General features: G+C 37.8%; 1 protein-coding gene across 2 annotated transcripts in view; it reads left to right on the top strand.

The window, feature by feature from the left end:
- The window catches only part of LOC126175221 (luciferin 4-monooxygenase), a 270,984-nt gene that overhangs the window by 186,070 nt on the left and 59,764 nt on the right, over window positions 1-25,150 (top strand). For both annotated transcript variants that reach the window (XM_049921853.1, XM_049921862.1), the window contains exons 4-6: window positions 20,693-21,005; window positions 21,112-21,283; window positions 24,278-24,550. In XM_049921853.1, coding sequence (XP_049777810.1) covers window positions 20,693-21,005; window positions 21,112-21,283; window positions 24,278-24,550 — 758 coding nt within the window. The remainder of the gene's footprint in view (window positions 1-20,692; window positions 21,006-21,111; window positions 21,284-24,277; window positions 24,551-25,150) is intronic.

The following is a 25,150-nucleotide window of genomic DNA, read 5'->3' as shown; positions in this document are numbered from 1 at the left end:
AATAGTCATGGGTGACTGGAATTCAGTAGTAGGAAAAGGAAGAGAAGGAAACGTAGTACGTGAATATGGATTGGGACTAAGAAATGAAAGAGGAAGCCGCCTGGTAGAATTTTGCACAGAGCATAACTTAATCATAGCTAACACTTGGTTCAAGAATCATAAAAGAAGGCTGTATACATGGAAGAAGCCTGGAGATACTGATAGGTTTCAGGTAAATTATATAATGATAAGACTGAGATTTAGGAACCAGGTTTTAAATTGTAAGACATTTCCAGGGGCAGATGTAGACTCTGACCACAATCTATTGGTTATGAACTGTAGATTAAAACTGAAGAAACTGCAAAAAAGGTGGGAATTTAAGGAGATGGGACCGGGATAAACAGACTAAACCAGAGGTTGTACAGAGTTTCAGGGACAGCATAAGGGAACAATTGACAGGAATGGGGGAAAGAAATACAGTAGAAGAAGAATGGGTAGCTTTGAGGGATGAAGTAGTGAAGGCAGCAGAGGTTCAAGTAGGAAAAAATACGAGGGCTAGTAGAACTCCTTGAGTAACAGAAGAAATATTGAATTTGATTGATGAAAGGAGAAAATATAAAAATGCAGTAAATGAAGCAGGCAAAAAGGAATACAAACATCTCAAAAATGAGCTCGACAGGAAGTGCAAAATGGCTAAGCAGGGATGGCTAGAGGAAAAATGTAAGCATCTAGAGGCTTATCTCACTGGGGGTAAGATAGATACTGCCTACAGGAAAATTAAAGAGACCTTTGGAGAAAAGAGAACCACTTGTATGAATATCAACAGCTTAGATGGAAACCCAGTTCTAAGCAAAGAAAGGAAAGTAAAATGGTGGAAGGAGTAAATAGAGGGTCTATACAAGGGCGATGTACTTGAGGAAAATATTATGGAAATGGAAGAGGATGTAGATGAAGATTAAATGGGAGATATGATACTGCGTGAAGAGTTCGACAGAGCACTGAAAGACCTGAGTCGAAACAAGGCCCCAGGAGTAGACAACATTCCATTAGAACTACTGACAGCCATGGGAGAGCCAGTCCTGACAAAACTCTACCATCTGGTGAGCAAGATGTATGAGACAGGCAAAATACCCTCAGACTTCAAGAAGAATATAATAATTCCAATCCCAAAGAAAGCAGGTGTTGACAGATGTGAAAATTACCGAACAATCAGTTTAATATGCCACAGCTGCAAAATACTAATGTGAATTCTTTACAGACGAATGGAAAAACTAGTAGAAGCCGACCTCGGGGAAGATCAGTTTGGATTCCGTAGAAATATTGGAACACGTGAGGCAATGCTGACCCTACGACTTACCTTCAAAGCTAGATTAAGGAAAGGCAAACCTACGTTTCTAGCATTTGTAGATTTAGAGAAAGCTTTTGACAATGTTGACTGGAATACTCTCTTTCTAATTCTGAAGGTGGCAGGGGTAAAACACAGGGAGTGAAAGGATACTTACAATTTGTACAGAAACCAGATGGCAGTTATAAGAGTTGAGGGGCACGAAAGGGAAGCAGTGGTTGGGAAGGGAGTGAGACAGGGTTGTAGCCTCTCCCTGATGTTATTCAATCTTTACATTGAGCAAGCAGTGAATGAAACAAAAGAAAAATTCGGAGTAGGTATTAAAATCCATGGAGAAGAAATAAAAACTTTGAGGTTTGCCGATGACATTGTAATTCTGTCAGAGACAGCAAAGGACTTGGGAGAGCAGTTGAACGGAATGGATAGTGTCTTGAAAGCAGGATATAAGATGATCATCAACAAAAGCAAAATGAGGATAATGGAATGTAGTCGAATTAAGTCAGGTGATGCTGAAGGAATTAGATTAGGAAATGAGACACTTAAAGTAGTAAAGGAGTTTTGCTATTTGGGGAGCAAAATAACTGATGATGGTCGAAGTAAAGAGGACATAAAATGTAGACTGGCAATAGCAAGGAAAGCGTTTCTGAAGAAGAGAAATTTGTTTACATCGAATATAGATTTAAGTGTCAGGAAGTCATTTCTGAATATATTTGTATGGAGTATAGCCATGCACGGAAGTGAAACATGGACGATAAATAGTTTGGACAAGAAGAGAATAGAAGCTTTCAAAATTTAATATTGGAGGGCAGTGTGGAGGGTAAAAATAGTAGAGGGAGACCAAGAGATGAATACACTAAGCAGATTCAGAAGGATGTAGGTTGCAGTAGGTACTGGAAGATGAAGAAGCTTGCAGAGGATAGAGTAGCATGGAGAGCTGCATCAAACCAGTCTCAGGACTGAAGACCACAACAACAACATGGAATCATAGACCACAAGACCTCATGTAGACCTTATTTTAAAGACTTAAAAATTCTCACAGTCCCATCTCTTTACATATATTGTTGCCTATTAAAAATAAAAGAAAACTTAAACCACTACACTATAAGGAAATCTGTTCATCAATACAATACTCAACAAACAAATATGATTGATATACCCACAACCAGGCTTAAGAAAACCCAGTCTAGCTATGAATACATAGGCATAAAATTATTCATCACTTACCCATACAGGCTCAACTGGTTTCACTGGATATTTTCAAAACTAAAACCGAAGTGTGGATTAAGGATAATACTTTCTATAGTATAGAAGAATTTCAGAGTTATGAAGTGACCTAATTTATTGATAAATTAAGGCTTACTGTTATGTATCGATATGGGTGTAGAGGCAACTATAAGCTAATAGCGTACAACACTACTATATTTTTTACCATGTAATATTTTGTTATAGTAACATAATGTACAAATAGCTATAATTCTTCTGACGACATGTCAATGCTGATAAATTAAGGCTTACTGTTATGTATAGATATGGGTGAAGAGGCAGTTATAAGCTAATAGGGTACAACACTGCCATATTTTTACCATGTAATATTTTGTTATATAAAACATAATGTACAAATAGCTGTAATACTTCTGACAACATTGATTGCATGTTAATACTGAAAGATGGGTAAAAAATAAATAAATTAATAAAATAAATGTTGTTATGAACAAAATCTAATATATAGTATCCCACAAGGCAAGGTCATAAAGTCTTTCTTCTTTCTATAAATGATTTAGACCTACTCAGCTCCTACCATAAATATATTGAACTTGCAAATTACACCAGCGTACTGGTCAGTGGAAGAGCTATAAAGATTTCCAGAATGAAGCTCATAAGTACACCTCACATATTGAAAATTAGTTATCCACAGATAAATTTATCACAACTGTAAACATGTCATATCTACCAGAAACCTAGTTCTTTGGGACATGGACATCCATTGGATATTGTGATGCTAAAATTAATCTGAATTATAAATCATGAGCATTCTGTTCCGTACTTGAATTAAAAATGTAGAATAACTAAGTTGTTTTTAAATCAAACAGGCACATGAGATGGATACTATATAGGCACATGGACACAGCTCTTAACTTTCTCTTGTTTACCTGTATGTACATGTGAGTATCCCCCTGGCCAACTCCTCCCTCTCTCCACCATTCCTCTGCCTCCAATTAAATAATTTCTAATTTACTTTCATTAAATTTGAAATGTAGCACTGAATAGGGGGAGCAAACTTACACAATGCACAGGCAAGCTGCAAAACCAACCAGATACACTAAACCAGCACATATTCTTCTCCAGCCCAATCATAACATATTCTTCTCCAGCCCAATCATAGGCTTATCATGTCCTACCAGAGGCAAGGCCACCTGTAAAAGCAGTTTCTACACAGAATTTTATGTGGGCAGGGTCACCAACCAGGTGTCCAACCAAATAAATGACCACAGCTAAACTATGGCCAAAAGAAGAATTTATCACCTAGGAGTTGAACATGTTGCTGAGCACAATGTGTTCAGTTTCAATTTGTGCTTCATAATCTGTGCCATTTAGATCATTTCCCCTGTACCAGCTTCTCTAAATTAAATAAATGGGAGTTGTCCTAGCAATGCATCCCTTAGTCCTGTTGTCCTCCTGGCCCATGTCTCTACTAGACCTTGCCCACACTTGCCTCGACCCCTGCCCCAGGACCCTAACTTCACTCCTCTTGCACCCACACTCTCTTCTCCATTGTCTCCTCCTTCCTCTGCTCTGTCACCACCTAACAAACCACTGTTCAGTATCATGGTCACATTGTACTACATGAACACACAGACGCTGGTGTCTGTGTCATTTGTAGGGAAATTCACCTTCCAGCAAAAGCTGCTTTATAGCACGAAGGAGGATTATAAGAGCCTTTGAATCTGAAACATCAAGAATCTTCTGAAAACCTTTACTAACAAACTTACTCCCCTAATTCCAGAAAAGTAAGAAGGAAACCTGAGCTAAAATGACTCGTGCATATCAGAGATGCTGCACGTCAGGCATACAGACTATGCTCCAGGCCTGAAAATCATGTTGCTTACAAGCAGAAGCCAAACAAAGTCAGTCAAGCTGTGAGAATTCTGAAGCATGCCCATACATTATCTGACAATAGAAATAGACCAACTGTAACTATAGAAAAACATTTGTGGTCTTGGCATAGGCAAAGTTAAAGTCCCACCTGATCCCACTGTCCTACCTGAAGAACTAAACTGTTGTTTCACATTATCTAGAACCACAATTGAACCACAAATGAAACAGACTCATTGATTACTTCGTGGAGGTAAACAACTGTAGCCATGAAATATTCTATCTAAAGCACATTATTTACATTACCACAAAAAAAGCCATCATGCATATCAGACCAGCATCTACTGCACATGATGGCATCATAGTCCAAATGATGGAACTTATTATTGGCCCACTACTGCCCACTATAACATGTCTTCAGCTCCTTAAACACAAGTATTTTCCCTGAGGCCTGGAAACAGGGGTTAAGCCACTACCTAAAAAAGGATGTTGCCGTAGCACCCCCTGATTATCTACCAATTTAAATTCTTCCTGCACTGCCCAAGGCCTTAAAAATACAGTCCATGACCAGCTAACGAATCACTCAATTACAAACAACCTACTAGATGAATACCAGTTAGGTTTCTGTAAACATCCCAACATGACATAGGTTTCTGTAAACATCCCAACATGACATCCATCAACTGTCAGCAGATATTTTAACTCCACCCAATTTTAAATCAGTCAATGTGAAATGTCAGCTATCTTTATTGCATCAAAATATTCGAGGACTGAGAAATAAAATTAATGAATTAACTATCTGCATAGATGAATTAGAGTCTTCAAACCCAGCTGACATAATCTGCCTCTCGGAACATCATGTGACCACTGGTATAGAACTTTTAAGTGTTACAGGGTTTAGGTTAGCATCTCACTTTTGTAGATCAGAAATGGAGAAAGGAGGAGTTGCCACATTCATCAGGAACTGTCATAAATTTAAGAACATAGACATTCATAAATTTTGCCTAGAACAGCATATGGAAGCATGTGCAACAGAATTAGATTTTCACAAAAAATCTTTCATAATATTAAGTGTATATCGAGCACCTGCAGGTAACTTTAATCTGTTTGTAAACCACCTTGTAGCTGTACTGGCCCATTTAACAACCAAAAACAAGGAAATAGTGGTTGCTGGTGATTTCAATGTAGATTTCCTTAAAGACTCTCCCAATAAGAACTTATTTGAGTTAGTAACACTATCATTCAACTTAATTCCCACAGTAAAGTTCCCCACTAGGATAGCCACTTGCTCACAAACAGCCATTGATAATATCTTTATAGAAAAGTCCAATGAACAAAATTATATTACAAAACCAATAGTCAATGGCCTCTCAGACCATGACATGCAGCTCCTTCTGTTAAATGTTAATACTGAACAGGATATAAAATCTGTTAAATCTGAGCTCAAGAGGGTAATCAGTAATCCAAAAATTGATTATTTTAGGACACTCCTCAGAGACATTCACTGGACTGATGTTTACAGTGCTCATGGCATGAATGAAAAATATAACATTTTTGCTAATAAAGTGCTTACCTTATTTGAACACTGCTTTCCCCCAAAACTTACCAAGGTTAGAGCAAAGTCTACAAAGAAGCCATGGATTACTCGAGGAATAGGGGTATCTTGTAAAACAAAAAGAAAACTGTATCTGTCAATCTGAAACATTTCCAATGTTGATGCTATAGCGCATTATAAGAAATACTGCAAAATATTAAAGACTGTAATACGGATGTCAAAGCAAATATATTACAAGGAAAAGATAGTCATATCAGATAACAAAATAAAGACAATATGGTATATAGTGAAGGAGGAGACCGGTAGAACCAGACATGAAGAGGAACAAATAGCATTAAGAGTAAATGATACATTGGTGACAGATGTGTATAGTGTTGCAGAACTTTTTAACAAACATTTTATAACTGTTACTGAAAAGATGGGGTTCTCAGGTTCGGTAGATGCTGCTATGGATTACCTTAGACCAGACATTTCAAGTAACTTCCATAATATGAATTTGACCCTCACTACCCCAACAGAAATAATGTCCATCATAAAATCTTTAAAATCAAAAACATCTAGTGGGTATGATGAAATATCAACAAAGTTAATTAAAGAATGTGATTCTGAGCTAAGTAACATATTAAGCTATCTGTGTAACCAGTCTTTTATCAGTGGAATATTTCCTGAATGGCTGAAATATGCTGAAGTTAAGCCACTGTTTAAGAAGGGAGATAAAGAAATAGCATCAAATTTCCGTCCAATTTCACTGTTGCCAGCATTCTCAAAAATTTTCGAAAAAGTAATGTACAGTCGTCTTTATAACCATCTTATCTCAAATAACATACTGTCAAAGTCACAGTTTGGATTTCTAAAAGGTTCTGATATTGAGAAGGCTATCTTCACTTACAGTGAAAATGTGCTTAATTCATTAGACAAAAAATTGCAGGCAACTGGTATATTTTGTGATCTGTCAAAGGCATTTGACTGTGTAAATCACAATATCCTTTTAAGTAAACTAGAATATTATAGTGTAACAGGAAATGCTGCAAAGTGGTTCAAATCTTATATCTCTGGCAGGAAACAAAGGGTGTTATTAGGAAAGAGACATGTATCAAGCTATCAGGCATCATCCAACTGGGAACTAATTACATGTGAGGTCCCACAAGGTTCCATTTTGGGGCCCTTACTTTTCCTTGTGTATATCAATGACCTTTCATCAGTAACATTACCAGATGCCAAGTTTGTTTTGTTTGCCGATGATACAAACATTGCAATAAATAGCAAATCAAGTGTAGTCTTAGAAAGATCAGCCAATAAAATATTTGTGGACATTAATCACTGGTTCCTAGCCAATTCTTTGTCACTAAACTTTGAAAAAACACACTACATGCAGTTCAGAACTTGTAAGGGGTGTCCCAAGAGTATATGCCTAACATACGATGACAAGAAGATAGAAGAAGTGGACAGTGTTAAATTCTTGGGATTACAGCTTGATAATAAATTCAACTGGGAGGAGCACACCACAGAACTGCTGAAGCGTCTTAACGAATCTCTGTTTGCAATGCGAATTTTGTCAGACATAGAGGATATAAAAATGAAAAAGCTGGCATATTATGCTTACTTTCATTCCATAATGTCATATGGGATTATTTTTTGGGGTAATTCATCAAGCCAAGCTAAAGTTTTCCGGGCACAAAAACGTGCAGTAAGAATTATATGTGGTGTGAACTCAAGAACATCCTGCAGAAGCCTGTTTAAGGAACTAGGGATACTAACTACAGCTTCCCAATATATTTATTCCTTAATGAAATTTGTCATTAAAAATATATCACTTTTTCAAACCAACAGCTCAATTCATGGAATCAATACTAGAAATAAGAATAATCTTCACAAGGATTTAAAGTCACTTAGTCTTGTACAAAAAGGTGTGTATTATTCAGGAGCACACATTTTCAATAACTTGCCAGCAGCCATAAAAAGCTTAACAACCAATGAAATTCAGTTTAAGAGAAGCCTAAAGGATTTATTGGTGGCCAACTCCTTCTACTCCATTGATGAATTTCTTAGTAAAACCAACTGATTTGTATATAAGTACAACATAACTTCTGCACATCAGTGCAGTAATGTGTTCACTGAAAATTTGTGTGTCTGTGTCTGTGTGTGTGTGTGTGTGTGTGGTTATGTGTAAGTATAATCTAACTTCTGCACCATTTCAGTGCAGTAATGTGTTCATTGTAAATAAGTATTACAGTAGTTGTATTACATGTTTATTACCTTATAAATAAATAAAAAACTTTTTTATTTTAAATTCAGTGCATTAGTATTTGTAAAATGACTCTTAGTGTTCATTAAAAAATGACGATCATTCCACTTGGGACCTGTGGAATGGTACATTAGCTTATTTGTTTTAGTTGTAAATATTTGTCATGTATTGTTGTTTTTCTGACATGTTCCACATCCTGGAGGACCTCCTCACTACGGATCAATTGGAATGAAAGTAAATCTAATCTAAAAAAAAAAAAAAAATCTAATCTAAATAAAGGTAACAGATAACCTGAAACTTGCCACAGATATACAGGAGACAATGATCATGTGCTTCTAAGGCTTCAGCAAAGCCATTGACACTGTTTACTTTAACATTTTACTTGCTAACTTAGTAGCTTCAATTTCTCACATAGTGCAGAGCTATGGTTTCACTTATGCCTGATGTCTCACCAGCAGCGCATCATGTCCGGCACTATAAGCACACAGTGGACGTAGATAGTATCAGGCATCCCTCAAAGTTCAGTTTTAGGTCCTATACCCTCTTCATTGTACATAAATGATGTGTCATCACATTTGTCCTACTACAAACATCACATGTATGCTGATGACCTCCTGTTGTATCTAAGTGCAAAACCTGTAAACTTGGAGAAGCCTATTGAGACTCTCAGTACCGAACTGTGTGCACTATCAAAATGGGTGCAGGGTAGAGGGTTAAAGCTCACCCCATCCAAATTCCAAGTGGTGGTGATTAGTAATTCTAGGTTCATTAGCCCAAAATATTGGGATTCCCTACCATCATTAACTCTAAATGGGGACAATATCAGCTTTTCACCATCAGCAAAGAATCCAGTAGTAATAATATGTGAAAATCTAAGTTGGACTAAGCATATAACTGCAGTGTGGAAGAAGGCATCAGCACCTCTCCATGCCCTACAAAATTATAAAAAGGTTTTCCCTCTTGATGTGAAGCAGAAACTTTTCACAGATACTTATACTTTCAATTATTGATTATTGTTATCCTGCAAAACCATTCTCAGGAAAGCTCACAGTGTTTGGCTATGAATGCTTGTGTCCATTACATGATGTTTGACTTTTTGATTGTACGAGGGCAGTTCAATAAGTAATGCAACACATTTTTTTTTCTGAAACAGGGGTTGTTTTATTCAGCATTGAAATACACCAGGTTATTCCCCAATCTTTTAGCTACACAACACTATTTTTCAACGTAATCTCCATTCAATGCTACGGCCTTACACCACCTTGAAATGAGGGCCTGTATGCCTCCACGGTACCATTCCACTGGTCGATGTCGGAGCCAACGTCGTACTGCATCAATAACTTCTTCATCATCCGCGTAGTGCGTCCCACGGATTGCGTCCTTCATTGGGCCAAACATATGGAAATCTGACGGTGCGAGATCGGGGCTGTAGGGTGCATGAGGAAGAACAGTCCACTGAAGTTTTATGAGCTCCTCTCGGGTGCGAAGACTTGTGTGAGGTCTTGTGTTGTCATGAAGAAGGAGAAGTTCGTTCTGATTTTTGTGCCTACGAACACGCTGAAGTCGTTTCTTCAATTTCTGAAGAGTAGCACAATACACTTCAGAGTTGATCGTTTGACCATGGGGAAGGACATCGAACAGAATAACCCCTTCAGTGTCCCAGAAGACTGTAACCATGACTTTACCGGCTGAGGGTATGGCTTTAAACTTTTTCTTGGTAGGGGAGTGGGTGTGGCGCCACTCCATTGATTGCCGTTTTGTTTCAGGTTCGAAGTGATGAACCCATGTTTCATCGCCTGTAACAATCTTTGACAAGAAATTGTCACCCTCAGCCACATGACGAGCAAGCAATTCCACACAGATGGTTCTCCTTTGCTCTTTATGGTGTTCGGTTAGACAACGAGGGACCCAGCGGGAACAAACCTTTGAATATCCCAACTGGTGAACAATTGTGACAGCACTACCAACAGAGATGTCAAGTTGAGCACTGAGTTGTTTGATGGTGATCCGTCGATCATCTCGAACGAGTGTGTTCGCACGCTCCGCCATTGCAGGAGTCACAGCTGTGCACGGCCGGCCCGCACACGGGAGATCAGACAGTCTTGCTTGACCTTGCGGCGATGGTGACATACACTTTGCCCAACGACTCACCATGCTTTTGTCCACTGCCAGATCACCGTAGACATTCTGCAAGCACCTATGAATATCTGAGATGCCCTGGTTTTCCGCCAAAAGAAACTCGATCACTGCCCGTTGTTTGCAACGCACATCCGTTACAGATGCCATTTTAACAGCTCCGTACAGCGCTGCCACCTGTCGGAAGTCAATGAAACTATAGGAGACGAAGTGGGAATGTTTGAAAATATTCCACAAGAAATTTCAGGTTTTTTCAACCAAAATTGGCCGAGAAAAAAAAGTGTTGCATTACTTATTGAACTGCCCTCATATTTCACAAACATATGCACAGCTATCTTGGCTGTGTGCAGACAAGCACAGAGATTTACATACCCTCTGTCTTCTCTACTGCATTGTCAGTATACACTATCCCCCATATATCTATTCCACCTTAGGGCTCTTGTCTGGCAGGAACAGCTGCTCTCACCAGAGCAAAATTGTTTCTATCCCACTACAGCATTCACCCATTTTCTGTAAGTCCTTCTTGGTAGCAGGACCCCTGTTCTGGAATAACCTTCTGTATTACATTAGAGAGCTGAATAACATCTACAGCTTCACAAGACAGTTAATGACATATTTACTAAAGCAACAGTAAGGATTACCAATGTCACTGTCCACACTTGTTATTCTTGTACATCCTTCTTCCCATCCAGATCTTCATTTTTTCCCACTATTCTTAGCTGGTGCAGTCTCCTTAGCCTTCCTTTCTCCAGAAGTCACTGTATCAGAAAACATCTATCCTGTACACTTATAAATTTTTAGTATATATACCACTATTTTTATTGTTATTATTGTCATTATTATTATTATTATTATTATTATTATTATTACTACTACTACTACTACTACTACTACTATTAGTTGCAGCAGCTGCAATACAAGTACTGCCAGCATTAACTTTATTAGTTCATAGTCAATATAATTTACTCACATTGCCACTTCAGACACTGAAATTATTTTAATACTATTTGTTATGTTAAAAGCGTTATTTCTCAGGAAATTATGATTAAAAACAAAAGGTACCATATGTGTGAAAACCTGGTCTGATGTAAGAGCGGACCTGATAGCCATGATCAAGTTAAATAAATAAATAAAAATAAACATTCTTCCAGTGCATTGTTTGTATATTCTGACAGTAGTGTTGTTAATTAGGAAAAGTTTAAATGGAAGGAGCCAACTTGATTTTACAAATGAAACTGCAGGTCTTAGACATTCAGTAGACCATACAGTATAATGACAAAATGAAGCTCTGAAAAAGATGAAAGGCTGAATAATACGTGACCACAAAGTATAAAGTCAGAAGAGGGTTTAATAAAATTTCAAGTACCAGATAAAACTTATTCTACAAAAATGCTTCTACCTGATGTGAAGGGAACTCTTGAGATCTAATTATCATCTCGAAAAAATCAAGCTGTGACTGTGAAAGTTTGTGATAATGTCTGTCCTTCCCTGTTCATTTGCTCTGCAATATGACACTTTTTCCCAATGGTGAATGTCTTAATGGAGACCTTGGTTGCATTTTGATTGCAAGGGGAATGTTCTACATCAACAACCACATTATGAGCAGTCTGGAAATGCTTGCTACACAACAGTTTCTTCTTGTGAGGAAAGAGGACGAAGTCATTGGTGGCCATGTAAGAAAAATACATTTGAGAGTGGGGGAAGGAGTGGTGGGGGGAGAAGAAGGCAAAATGTGATGACGCATAGAAGCAACATGTGTGGCTGTGTCCTCTGCAGCATGCGTGACCATGTCCTGTGCACAATGAAGTGGCAGGTTTTTATGGAGCAAAAACACCCCTTTGGACAGCTTCCCACAACATTTTATCTTGACAGCCTTCCTTGCTGTTGTAAGAAAATTCAGTAGTATACTTCTATATGATAGTTTGCCCCCTTTGTGCATATGTGTTAGCACCACACCATGACAGTTGCACAAGACACTCAGCTTCATATTACCGGTGATGGTTGGGTCTTTGCCTTTTTCAGCAGTGGTGCATCCACGTGTTTCCACTGCTTGGTCTGCTGCTCTGTTTATAGTAAAAAACAGAGACACGTCCATGATGATAAGCAGCTAAGGAAGTTTTCTGGATTGGCCTGACACAGCTGAAACATTTCTACAGTTACTTTGGTTCAGCGAGCTTTTTGAATGGGAGTTAGCAGTTGTAGTACAAAGCAGTTGGTGATTTTTGTCATAAATATGACAACACCATCAACAGACTTCTCTGTAAATAGGCACACTTCCCAAATCTTCAGAAACATCTAAAGTCATTTGTGTGTACAGTCATGTTATAAAGCATGATGAATAATTGTAGGCTGATCAGTACTTCCTCTAGTATAGTTAAATGTGTAAATATGAAGACAATCTGAAATCATTCATAAATAATAATACATTATCTAGATCAAAACATAATTTCAGAAGGACAAATTCTACATAGACAGGAATATGTCAATGTTTCAAACCAAATGAACCAGCTGTTTCAAGTAGTAATGAACCAGTGATAAGAAATTCAGAAAAAAAATTCTTAAGCATATGGATGCAAGATAACCTAAAATGGGTTAACATGTTGAGTACTGGTATTTATTTGGTGATTCACTCACCTTTAAGCATTTACATGATACTCATTTCTCATGAGAGTAATGTTAATGGTAAGCTTAGAAGAGAGTGTCATGTCTTCATAGCTCTGAAAACTTGCATCAAAATGGTTGTAGTAGTGGTAGCTGCTGTTATACACTACTGGCCATTAAAATTGCTACACCAAGAAGAAATGAGGATGATAAACGGGTATTCATTGGACAAATATATTATACTAGAACTGACATGTGATTACATTTTCACGCAATTTGGGTGCATTGATCCTGAGAAATCAGTATCCAGAACAACCACCTCTGGCCGTAATAACGGCCTTGATACGCCTGGGCATTGAGTCAAACAGAGCTTGGATGGCGTGTACAGGTACAGCTGCCCATGCAGCTTCAACACGATACCACAGTTCATCGAGAGTAGTGACTGGTGTATTGTGACGAGCCAGTTGCTCGTCCACCATTGACCAGACATTTTCAATTGGTGAGAGATCTGGAGAATGTGCTGGCCAGGACAGCAGTCGAACATTTACTGTATCCAGAAAGGCCCATACAGGACCTGCAACGTGCGGTCATGCATTATCCTGCTGAAATGTAGGGTTTAGCAGGGATTGAATGAAGGGTAGAGCCACGGGTTGTAACACATCTGAAATGTAATGTGCATTGTTCAAAGTGCCGTCAATGCGAACAAGAGGTGACCGAGACGTGTAACCAATAGCATCCCATACCATCACGCAGGGTGATACGCCAGTATGGCAATGACGAATACACGCTTCCAATGTGCGTTCACCGCAATGTCGCCAAACACAGATACGACCATCATGATGCTGTAAACAGAACCTGGACTCGTCCAAAAAAATGACGTTTTGCCATTCATGCACCCAGGTTCGTCATTGAGTACACCATTGCAGGCGCTCCTGTCTGTGATGCAGGTCAAGGGTAACCACAGCCATGGTCTCCGAGCTGATAGTCCATGCTGCTGCAAACATCATCGAACTGTTCATGCAGATGGTTGTTGTCTTGCAAACGTCCCCATCTGTTGACTCAGGGATTGAGGCATGGCTGCACTATCCATTACACCCATACGGATAATATGCCTGTCATCTCAACTGCTAGTGATACGAGGCTGTTGGGATCCAGCACAGTCTTCCGTATTACCCTTCTGAACCCACTGATTCCATATTCTGCTAACAGTCATTGGATCTCGACCAACGCGAGCAGCAATGTTGCGATACGATAAAGCGCAATCGCGATAGGCTACACTCTGACCTTTATCAAAGTCAGAAACGTGATGGTACACATTTATCCTCCTCACACGAGGCAACACAACAATGTTTCTTCAGGCAAAACTGGTCAATTGCTGTTTGTGTATGAGAAATCGGTTGGAAACTTTCCTCATTTCGGCACGTTGCATGTGTCGCCACCAGCGCCAACATCGTCTGAATGCTCTGAAAAGCTAATCATTTGCATATCACAGCATCTTCTTCCTGTCGTTTAAATTTCTCATCTGTAGCATGTCATCTTTGTGGTGTAGCAATTTTAATGGCCAGTAGTGTAGTAGTGATATTTTTATTCATCCATAGATCACTTTTACAAGGATATTGGACATGGAAACCCCTATAAATGCCCGCCATGGGTGAGTTCACTTCCATCTAAATTATAGTGTAACATTGTGCAAAAGTCTTGCTGGTTAATTGTAAATAAAATCAGAAACAATGTAACAAAAACTAAAATTAATAATGTAGAATGAACTGTGAATAATAATGTCATTTCTGATCCCCTTCTAGTTAACAGTATTTTTAATAACTACTTTATAGATACTGTTGAAAATTATGTTTGCATGAAACAAGATCCTCAGCATACATTTGACTCCACTAATGAACAGAACTGCAGTAATCTACCTGTAGTTTACACAGACGACATTCTGCAGCTTATTGATAGCCTCAGAAAAAAAATTGGCAGGATTAGATGAAATTTCTCCATATCTAATGAAGAAATGCAAACATGAACTAGTGAAACCATCAGTCCATTCAGTGCTTAATTTCTAAAATCTTAGGTGCTGGAATGCACCTCTTCAATCATACAAGCAGTGTAATGATCACACCTTTGGATGGTAAATTAGAGTTACGTCACAAATAATACACATACTCCATTTTAAATCTCTGGTGATGACTTTTCCAGTGAGCTCCAAAATATTAAAATTCCCTGGGAGGTGCCAGAATGCTGTTCCAGCATGTTCTGGCCAAAATTAAGCTCTGAGTACATCTAATAAATGGTCTTCTTCAATATGGTGTATTCCCTGACAAGTTAAAACTGACAAGTTAAAAAGGCTGTAGTCAAACCTTTACACAAAAATGGGGAAATAAGGCATGCTCAAAACTACAGACACATTGTCCTAATCTCCACACTGGGCAAATTAACTGAAAAAATAGTGTTAAAAGAAATCCTGGAACATTACAGTAGTGTTGACATATTAAGTGATTTCCAACATGGTATCAGAAGGGGTCAAAGTGCCATGTCAGCAGCAGTCCATTGTGTGTTTTTTAAAAAAAAAAAAAAAGAAAGAAAAAAGAAAAAAGAAAAGTGTCAAGCAGCAAGAGAATTCCTGGACCTCTCAAAAGCATGCAACAGAGTACATTTTGTCACATTCTTATCAAAACTTGTGATGGGTGGCATCTCTGTAAAACATTTGCAATTGCTCAAAAAATATTTAAAAGGTAGACAGCAGTGTACAAAAATTATATGTGATAATGAAGGGAATACTGGAGAGAAGAGGAAGAAGACTGAGAAAAGTATATTTTGGTGTTATCCTGGAGCTCCATTTTTGGTCAATTTGTACTCATGTGTCATGTAAATGAATCCACTAGCCCTCTAGATAATAAGCAGGTACACCAATGACACATCTGGTGTCTGCTGTGGGGACAGTGAGCCCAGCCTAATTGAAGAGAGTCAAGACATTATTGAAAAGCAGGTGCTCATTTTGAAAGAGAGAACTTATAAGTAAACATAGAAAAAAAATATATATTAAACTATGTGGTTCAGTTAGACAAAATATTGTGATTTGTAAGATTTTGTCAGGAACCTGTTCAGAATGTAAATTTTTGGGTTTGTGCCTAGATGAGCAAATTTCATGGAAGCAGCAAGTTGACCAAGCCTGCAAAGAAAATAATGCCCAATCTATGTGCATTAAGGAGATTATCACCATAACTTAATTCTTAAATCCTAAGGACTGTATATTTTGAATTGTGTATCCTTTCTTGTCTTTCCTTATGGAATAGTACTGTGGGGTGGGCTGTGCAACACTAGTATGAAAAGGATTTGCATACTGCAAAAGAGAGCCTTGAGGATCATAGCAAAAGTAAAACAATAAACATCTTGCAAAAGCTTACTTGCTGGACGCAATATTCTCACAGTTTATGCCATTCATATATTAGAAAGCATTATGCTAGTGAAAGAAGACACTAAGATCATACCGTATATAAAAACATGGAAATTCACAACCATGATACAAGGCACAAAAAATACTGTCACATGGTTAACAGCAAAAAGTCTGTATGTCAAAGGATCTATTTTCCATAATTCCTTACCAAATGAATTTAAGATGTTGAAATAAGATACTTTCAAAAAGCAATTCAAGCAGTAGCTTAAGCAAAATTGCCAGTATGACTTGGATTTAACTTTAATAATAATGTAAGAAACAATTCTGTCATAGAAATAAGTATAGTACTGTAACTGTACCATATTGTAAATCTGTGCAGTAAGTAGTAGTTCTGGGCAACTTTCCCAAAATCTACTTCTTTTCCTTCACCCCTCTTCCTTCCCCGTCAACCCTTCTGCCTGAAGAAAGAGCCACCGGCTCTGAAAGCTTCCCAATTACAACCGTCTTTTATGTGTATGTTCTACTGCCACTTGGTGAGTAGATTTTTTATCTACCCAATTAAATTATTTTGTCAATAATTGATTATTTTTGCTGTTATTAAAATGTAATTTGTAACTGTAAAAAAATTTATACTTTGTTGACAGTGCCAATGCATGTAGAATTAGATGTTGTGAGCATAAAATAGCTTGAAATAATCTCAGAATGCAGGAGAGGGTTTTAGAATCAAAAAAGTAAAATAAAGGAAGACGAAAATCAAGACAAAAATTTTGTTAAATTGTTTGAAATATCCACATCATATAATTGTGGTTCTTGCAAAACCATTAAAAAATTGTCAGAGGAAATGTCACAGAAATAATTTGTTACTTGTCATATTGAATCAGAAGTGTTGATTGTAGCTCTTATTCATATATTATTATTGTTTGCTACAGAAATCCTGAGGTGATTTTTTTGGATTATTCCATATTCTTACGCAATTGTGAGGATTTTACTTAGTAAAAAAAATTATTGTTACCACTCCGTTGAATAATATCCTTTATTTATTTATAACAACTAGACTCAGTGATTACATGGTCCTCTGCCTGTGGCCCCAAGACTGATAAAACTTCACAAAGATTGTCTGCTGCAGTTGCAGCCACAATCACTTTATAATTTGTTACAATCAAAAAAGTTTACTTCATTGTTAAGGCTTACAATATAATTAAAATTTCATAATCCAAATGATTTCACTACAAGATTTATGTTTAAATTTACTTGAAATTTTAAATTAATATGATTACAACAATTTTTGTCAGCATTTTACTTTCCTGAGAAATTACTAGACTTTTCACTGTTTATATTACTTTGGGTTTTGATATTTGCCTATAAGAATTAGAACTTAATTTATATGAACATTCTTGCAATAGTTGTAACTTTTTTCATAATTAATGTCTTTTATGAAAATTACATGAATAATGCAACATTAACCCCACTCACCTCAACCCCCCCCCCCCCCTCACACACACACACACACACACACACACACACACACACACACACACACACACACACACGGCTACACTGTGTCAGCTGAATACACAAGAACAGAACTGCTGTTCTGCAGCTTGAGTGGGATGAGGATTTGTTTTGGGTGGAGGAGGCATGAGGAGGAAGAAGGTGGGGGGAGCAGGAGGGAGAGTTGGCGAAGGAGAGGCTATCAGAGAGAGGCAGAATGCGTGGGGGACAGGAACGAAGAAAAAGGAGGCAATAGGAGTGTGTAATAGGAATGCAACACAGGCACTGGAACCAGTGTGTCCATGCAGAATATGGTGACAATGATGTTGATGAGCGCATTGGGAGGGAGAGACAGAGCAGAGGAAAGGGGTGCCTGTGCGGTGAGGGAGGGGAGTGGAGGGGAGGCGGGGGAGTTTGCAAGATGAGTGAAGTTTAGGTTCTGAGGCAGAGGTTGAGGTGGGTTGGGGACAGGAGACTAACAGAGATTGAGGCTAGGAGGATACAGGATCGAAGGATGTATTGCAAAGAAAACACATATCTATGTAATTAAGAGAAGCTGGTATTGAGGGGTAGGATCCAAGTGAGACATGTTGGGAGCAGCCACTGAAGCTGAACATGTGCTCAGTAGCATGTTCTGCAACTGGCTGGTCAACTCTGCTCTTGGTTACAGTTTAGAGGTGGCCATTCATTTGGATGGACAGCCAGATGAAGATCATGCCCACACTAAATGCTGTGCAGGAATTGCAGTAAATTTGGTGTATGACATGCCTGCTTTCACAGGTGGCCCTGCCTCTGGTAGAATAGGATAAACTTGTGATGGGACTGGAAATGGAGGTGCTAGTTGGGCGTAATAGTCAGGCCTTGATAAGATTCACAGACTTCCAGCATGATGGAGTAATTGCAGGGCAGCAACATGTGTTAATTAATACAGCAGAAAACCAGCCAAAGTTGCAATTTTCTCTTTTATTTACTTGATGATTAGTTTTGGGTCTTACAGATATCTGTATGCTCTGTAACTGTCACTTTGCACTTTGTGATTAGCGAATTGACGCATGGTGCAGGGAATGGCAACTGAATCTCAATGTAGACAAGTGTAATGTGCTGCGAATACACAGAAAGATAGATCCTTTATCATTTAGCTACAAAATAGCAGGTCAGCAACTGGAAGCAGTTAATACCATAAATTATCTGGGAGTACGCATTAGGAGTGATTTAAAATGGAATGATCATATAGTGTTGATTGTCGGTAAAGCAGATGCCAGACTGAGATTAATTGGAAGAATCCTAAGGAAATGCAATCCGAAAACAAAGGAAGTAGGTTACAGTACGCTTGTTCGCCCACTGCTTGAATACTGCTCAGCAGTGTGGGATCCGTACCAGATAGGGTTGATACAAGACATAGAGAAGATCCAACGGAGAGCAGCGCGCTTCGTTACAGGATCATTTAGTAATCGCGAAAGCGTTATGGAGATGATAGATAAACTCCAGTGGAAGACTCTGCAGGAGAGACGCTCAGTAGCTCGGTACGGGCTTTTGTCAAAGTTTCGAGAACATACCTTCACCGAAGAGTCAAGCAGTATATTGCTCCCTCCTACGTATATCTCGCGAAGAGACCATGAGGATAAAATCAGAGAGATTAGAGCCCACACAGAGGCATACCGACAATCCTTCTTTCCACGAACAATACGAGACTGGAATAGAAGGGAGAACCGATAGAGGTACTGAAGGTACCCTCCGCCACACACCGTCAGGTGGCTTGCGGAGTATGGATGTAGATGTAGATGTAGATATTTGTTATCTTGACATGGTTTTCATATTTTGGGAAATACCATTTTGAGTATCTGGATGATTGGTGAATAGGTCATGACTCAAAACTAGTCATGAAGTAAATAAAAGTGAAATTTACAAGCTGTTTTTGCATTATATTGGATAAGTTTCAGTTGTTCCAGTCTGGGGTGTTATTGGGTGATGAGGTGGGAGCTCCTTTGCAGTTAATTTTTGTGGTTAGTTGGAGAATTAGGGATATGATGATATGGTATGGTAAATGTAAATCTAGACGTTAACTTTCTAGCTACCCAAAATCCGAAACCCATTGTCTGGTTCAGGTTCACTGAGGATGTCTTCACGATCTGGAATCAGAACCAAGAAACCCTCTCCTCATTCCTCCACAGCCTCAGCACCTTCCCTCCACTGCTTCAACTGGTGCTCCTCAGCCTGAAGGTATTAGCAGGGTGTTCACAAACAGGAACTATCCCTCAAATCTACTCTATGGACAGATTTCCTGCATCATATCCTCACACACCTCTAAACCTCCAACTATCCCCATGAATTAACTACAAAGAAACAACACTTTTATCACCCATTAATCATCACAGATTGGAGCAACTGAACTGTGTCCTTTGCCAGGTTTCAGCTATTTATCATTGTGCCCAGGAATGAGGAACATCGTCAGTGTGTGCTGCACAAACTGATTGGTGCCCTTACCTGTGTTGCTATCCTCTCCTGGCATCATTTGCCTCTCACTCACATCCTTCCACAGTCCTCTCTCTTGCTCCCTACCTCCTTTATCCTCTTGCCCATTCCATCGGACACGATCCCTCACACTGGTCGAGCTGCAGAACTGCTGTTCAGGCACACTGTATTCAGCTGGCCAAGTGTAGCCATGATTACTCAATATATCTACTATGTTGCCAATTTTTACCTTTATTCATTAAATTATTTACATCCCATCAAGACTTTCCCTTGCCTTTCATTAATGGCCAATTAAGTATATAGTTCTGCTCTTATTAATAATATCATGTTAATTATTTTGTTCTTTGTGTTATGTTTTTTTTTTCTCTCTTTACTTTACAGGAGAAATGATGCATGCACTGAATATATCAAAACCAAAAGTTGTATTTTGCTCAGAAGCAACAGTTCAGGCACTGGAAAACGTTGCAAAAGAACTAAGTTTTATAAAGCACATAGTAGTTTTTGGAAATATTGTCTGTCACAGATACATTCCATTCTCCACTCTTGTCAGAGACACAGCTCTGTGTTTTAAGCCTGTTAAGGTAAATCCGAGAGAACAAGTGGCTTGTATACTTTGCTCAAGTGGAACCACTGGACTACCTAAGGGAGTTATGCTTACTCATTCCAACATCTTGCATTCAGTCAATCATTTAAGGTAAATATACATTACATGAATGACACGCATTTGGCTAAAAAGTAGAGAACTTCAGTTTTTATTATTAACATATTTTTATTTTCTTAGTATGAAAACCATTTTTCAGAGATCCAAGATATGGTAATTTGACGTCAGAAATTACACACCTTGGATTGTTGCCATTTTTCCATGCATATGCCTTCATCTATCAGATAGGAAATTTTTGTGCTGGTTCAAAATGTGTAGTGATGCCAAAATTTGATGAGGTACTTTTTCTGAAGGCGATACAGGACCACAAGGTAAATTTGTGATTATTATAAGGTAGTTCTGTCTTAAATTCATAACAGTAAATATTGCTGAGGAAGCTTCAATGATCCCTTAGTTCCTACACTCAGACAACAGTTTACTTATTCTTTAATGGCATTAATAAATATCAGGTTCAGAATGACAACCAAAATACCAGATATAAGAGTATTTATCATGCAATCTTTGGAGATTCCTCTGTCATTCAGGGCAGAAAACTGTGTTTTCCAAAAAAATACTTTACTAGGTTTCCAACAGTTATATTCTCCTTGTATGTACAGTATTAGGTACCTACCAGATAAATGGATACATTCATTTCAAACATCACAGGCAAAAAATAAACACGAGACACTTGGAGATAAAATTACAAGTACCTTCTGAATATTTATCAAGAAAAGGCTCAGTCACCTATAGTGTCTCCAATGGGTCAGTACTAGGACCCATTGTTTTTCTTATTTATATCAGTGATCTGAACTTTGATGCTGATTCACTCAGAATAATGACTGTTTAATAATAACCCTGTTTGATAATGACTTAACAATATTAAAGAATGGCATCATGAACCACTGAAAACTCTAGTAATGTTTATTCATTCACAGACAACTAATTTCAGGAAAGCAACCATCATCAAGTTACAGATTAACACAATAATAAGTTTAAGAGAAGTTCCTTGGCTTCAAATATTTAATTTCTTCTAGTTGCAGCATCTGGTCCATGTATGTGTCTATTACCTTATACATTTTGTATCAGTCTCTAAATACATGAATCAACAATCCACTGCAGCACTAAGCATTCTGTCTGGCCAAAGTCATACCACAAATTGGCTCTAGATCAAAGGTCTATTGTCAACCATGTTGTACACAGACTATTATACTATTTCCTAAATCAGTATCATATGTATAGCTTGGAAGCATACTGCCACACCAAGGATGTAGCCAGGATTTTGTCAAAAGAGGGGAGGGGGGGTCTGATTTGTACAAAATTTGCATCTGAGAGGCTATCATACAAATAGGATTTGGTCTATAAAATTAAGCAAGAAAATCTTTTGTTGAAAAATGATAACATGTATTCTCCACAGTATTTCTCAATTTCTCAGAGCTTGTATATGTCCAAATGCACAATTAAATATTGCTTTATTTGGCCATATGATTTTGCCATTTGCACTACTGATAATAGAATTTTGAGCAATTTTTTTAAAGAAATGCAACCATCAGTGTTCGGGTGATATTTTTGTTGATCAGTATGATTTTCAGGTGACGTGCAGATCCAAGAATATTATATTTTTATGCACTGACTTCAATTTAGTGTTATTTTTATTTAATTTACTGCTCCACTGACTTTTGAAATAATGAAATATTGCGACCCCAGTGTCCTGCCAGTCTCCAAATAACAACTCCAGTTCTAAAATTTAACTGCTATAGATTGGTAATTAGTCTATTATGGTAGTGCATGCATATTTTTAACTTACTATATCAGTAGTGGACAAATCAAAATCAGCTTTCCTCATCATTCTTTTCACAAACTTATCCATGATTAGAAACTGTCGCAGCAGCACATAGCATGTAAACAATAAATGGTAGCACTTACATTAAATTTAATTGCTAGTAAGAATTGGACTGATTAACTAAACAAGAACTGAGCTCAAGTAAGGCTAATAATGTACAGTAGTTTGTATTGACTAAAGTAGGGGTGGGCAGTGAGTTTAAATCTAAAGAGATAGTCTTATTTACTATAGATAGTGTATATTCCATTCCCGTATGATTGAAAATCATAATATCTGCCAATTTCACTGCATGCATCTGGGTCATGTGTAATTTTATTTAGGTGATATGGAGGGTCCAGACTCCCTGCCCCCACCCTCTCCCTTTTTGGCTTTGTCCTTGTCCACATTCTTACGAGAATAGTGGGAACTCTCATCTGAATAATATTTCTGAAAGACCATGTTAATCAGTAGGATGGAAAAAAATTGCTTTGGTTCTCAAAAAATCACTATCAGGGTAGGATATGAATATTCCATATATTTTAGTCATCTTTCCCATCATCAAAAAAGTAATGAAAGCTACATAACACATACTTTAATGCTATGAGAGCAGTGTTTAACCCTTTCATTAGGAGAAATAGGTATCATATATAATGCTCTTGGGCTTCATTGGGTTTTCAGTAAAACTCTGGCTGGAGGCTAGTAGCTTCATTAATAGTTTTCTTACAGGTAGCTGCTATCAAAAAATTTGAGACTGTCATAGTAGAACTTTTTAGATGCTTTTTATTACTACTTACTTTCTGATGAGTGGATAACACTTTCTGTTCTATGTGTAACACTACCTACAATTTGGGGACTGTAAGTACCTCCCACCATTTCTGATGACTAATGCTGCCAAAGCAGATAGACCGGCTGCATATTTATTATCTTGCTTGCATGCTCTGCAGACTCTATTCTGCTCTAAACAAGTTGCAATATAGTAATGCAGATGCAGAATGTGTATTTAACACACTTATTTGAGGTATGACGTGTGGAAACACTGTGTCTAACTTAAACTACAGTGCCTGACTACCAGCACGTGTTAAAATGTCCTTAATCACTGTATTGCAATCTCATGCTGAGTAAACTAAAATGCGGGACTGACATATTTTCCAAACAAGAGAGTTTATTAATGAAGAAGAAGAAATGATATGCCCATAAAGATGGATATTCAGTTTTCCCATTCCAGGATCAATCGTGCAGAAATTTGTCATACTACCACTGTCATAATTTTATTTATTTACGAAACAGTTTGTAGTTGTTCATATTATTTAGTGCCTATGCATATAACTGTGTGGTATTCACAGTACAAAGTACATTTATGGCAACTTTTAAGGGCTATTAAGTAAAACAACACTGGAAGTACTTGATTTGGCATGATTTACATGTTTTCTGTGTGTAATGACTCACAATAATTATTTGATACAGATTAATGTAATAATATGTGATGACACACTTTCCATATGCACAGGTGACAAGACTTACACTTGTACCCCCATTGCTTGTGTTCCTTGCTAAACATCCAATGGTTAGCCAATATGATCTGTCCTCTTTGACTGACATAAAATGTGGAGCTGCTCCTATAAGCAGAGAAATCCAGGAACAAGTGACAAAACGACTTGGAATAAATAATATCAGGCAGGGCTATGGCATGACAGAGACAACTCTGGCTTCACTGATGACACCAAGTGGAGAAAATAAGTATGGATCATCTGGCATAGTTGTACCTTCAACTGAAGTGAAGGTGAGTATAATATAAAATTGTTCTTGTCTCTTTAAAACCCCTTGAATTCATAGATCACTTAATAATTATTCTGCTATTTTGAGCTCTAAGACCACTAATAAAATTTGAGACATGATTAAAGAATTAATAAGCTTTTGTTTGTAAGAAAGCTTTTATATTTTCTAATTATTAAAAAAATAATATGTAGTTCATTAGCTAAAGTAAAAGAACTTATGTAGAGGAACTTTATTATCAAGAGTGCCTATATATCTGCCTCTATTAATAACATTTAAACCTCATTCTAGAAAAGCAAGGCTCAAATCCTTATCCAACAATCCAGAATTAAGGTTTCTTAGGCATTTAAAGTGAATGTGTAAAGATTCCTGTAAAAAGGCCCCATCCTTGTCTGGTCTAAGCTTGTGCTCCATCTCTTATGACTGTGTCATTATTGCAACATTAAACCCTAATTGTCATCCCTTTCTAATAGTAATTACAGTATTACATCTCAGATTCTCTTAGTATAAGTGTATATCTGGTAAAATAATAATGGAAATCTCTGGGTGGGACAATATGCAAAATAAAGGAAAGGCAACCACTCACCTTTAGCAGACTGCTATGTGG

The sequence above is a fragment of the Schistocerca cancellata genome, chromosome 1 (genome assembly GCF_023864275.1).
Source record: "Schistocerca cancellata isolate TAMUIC-IGC-003103 chromosome 1, iqSchCanc2.1, whole genome shotgun sequence".
In the NCBI taxonomy this organism is placed as follows: Eukaryota; Metazoa; Arthropoda; class Insecta; order Orthoptera; family Acrididae; genus Schistocerca; species Schistocerca cancellata.
This window is presented reverse-complemented; position numbering and strand designations above follow the sequence as displayed.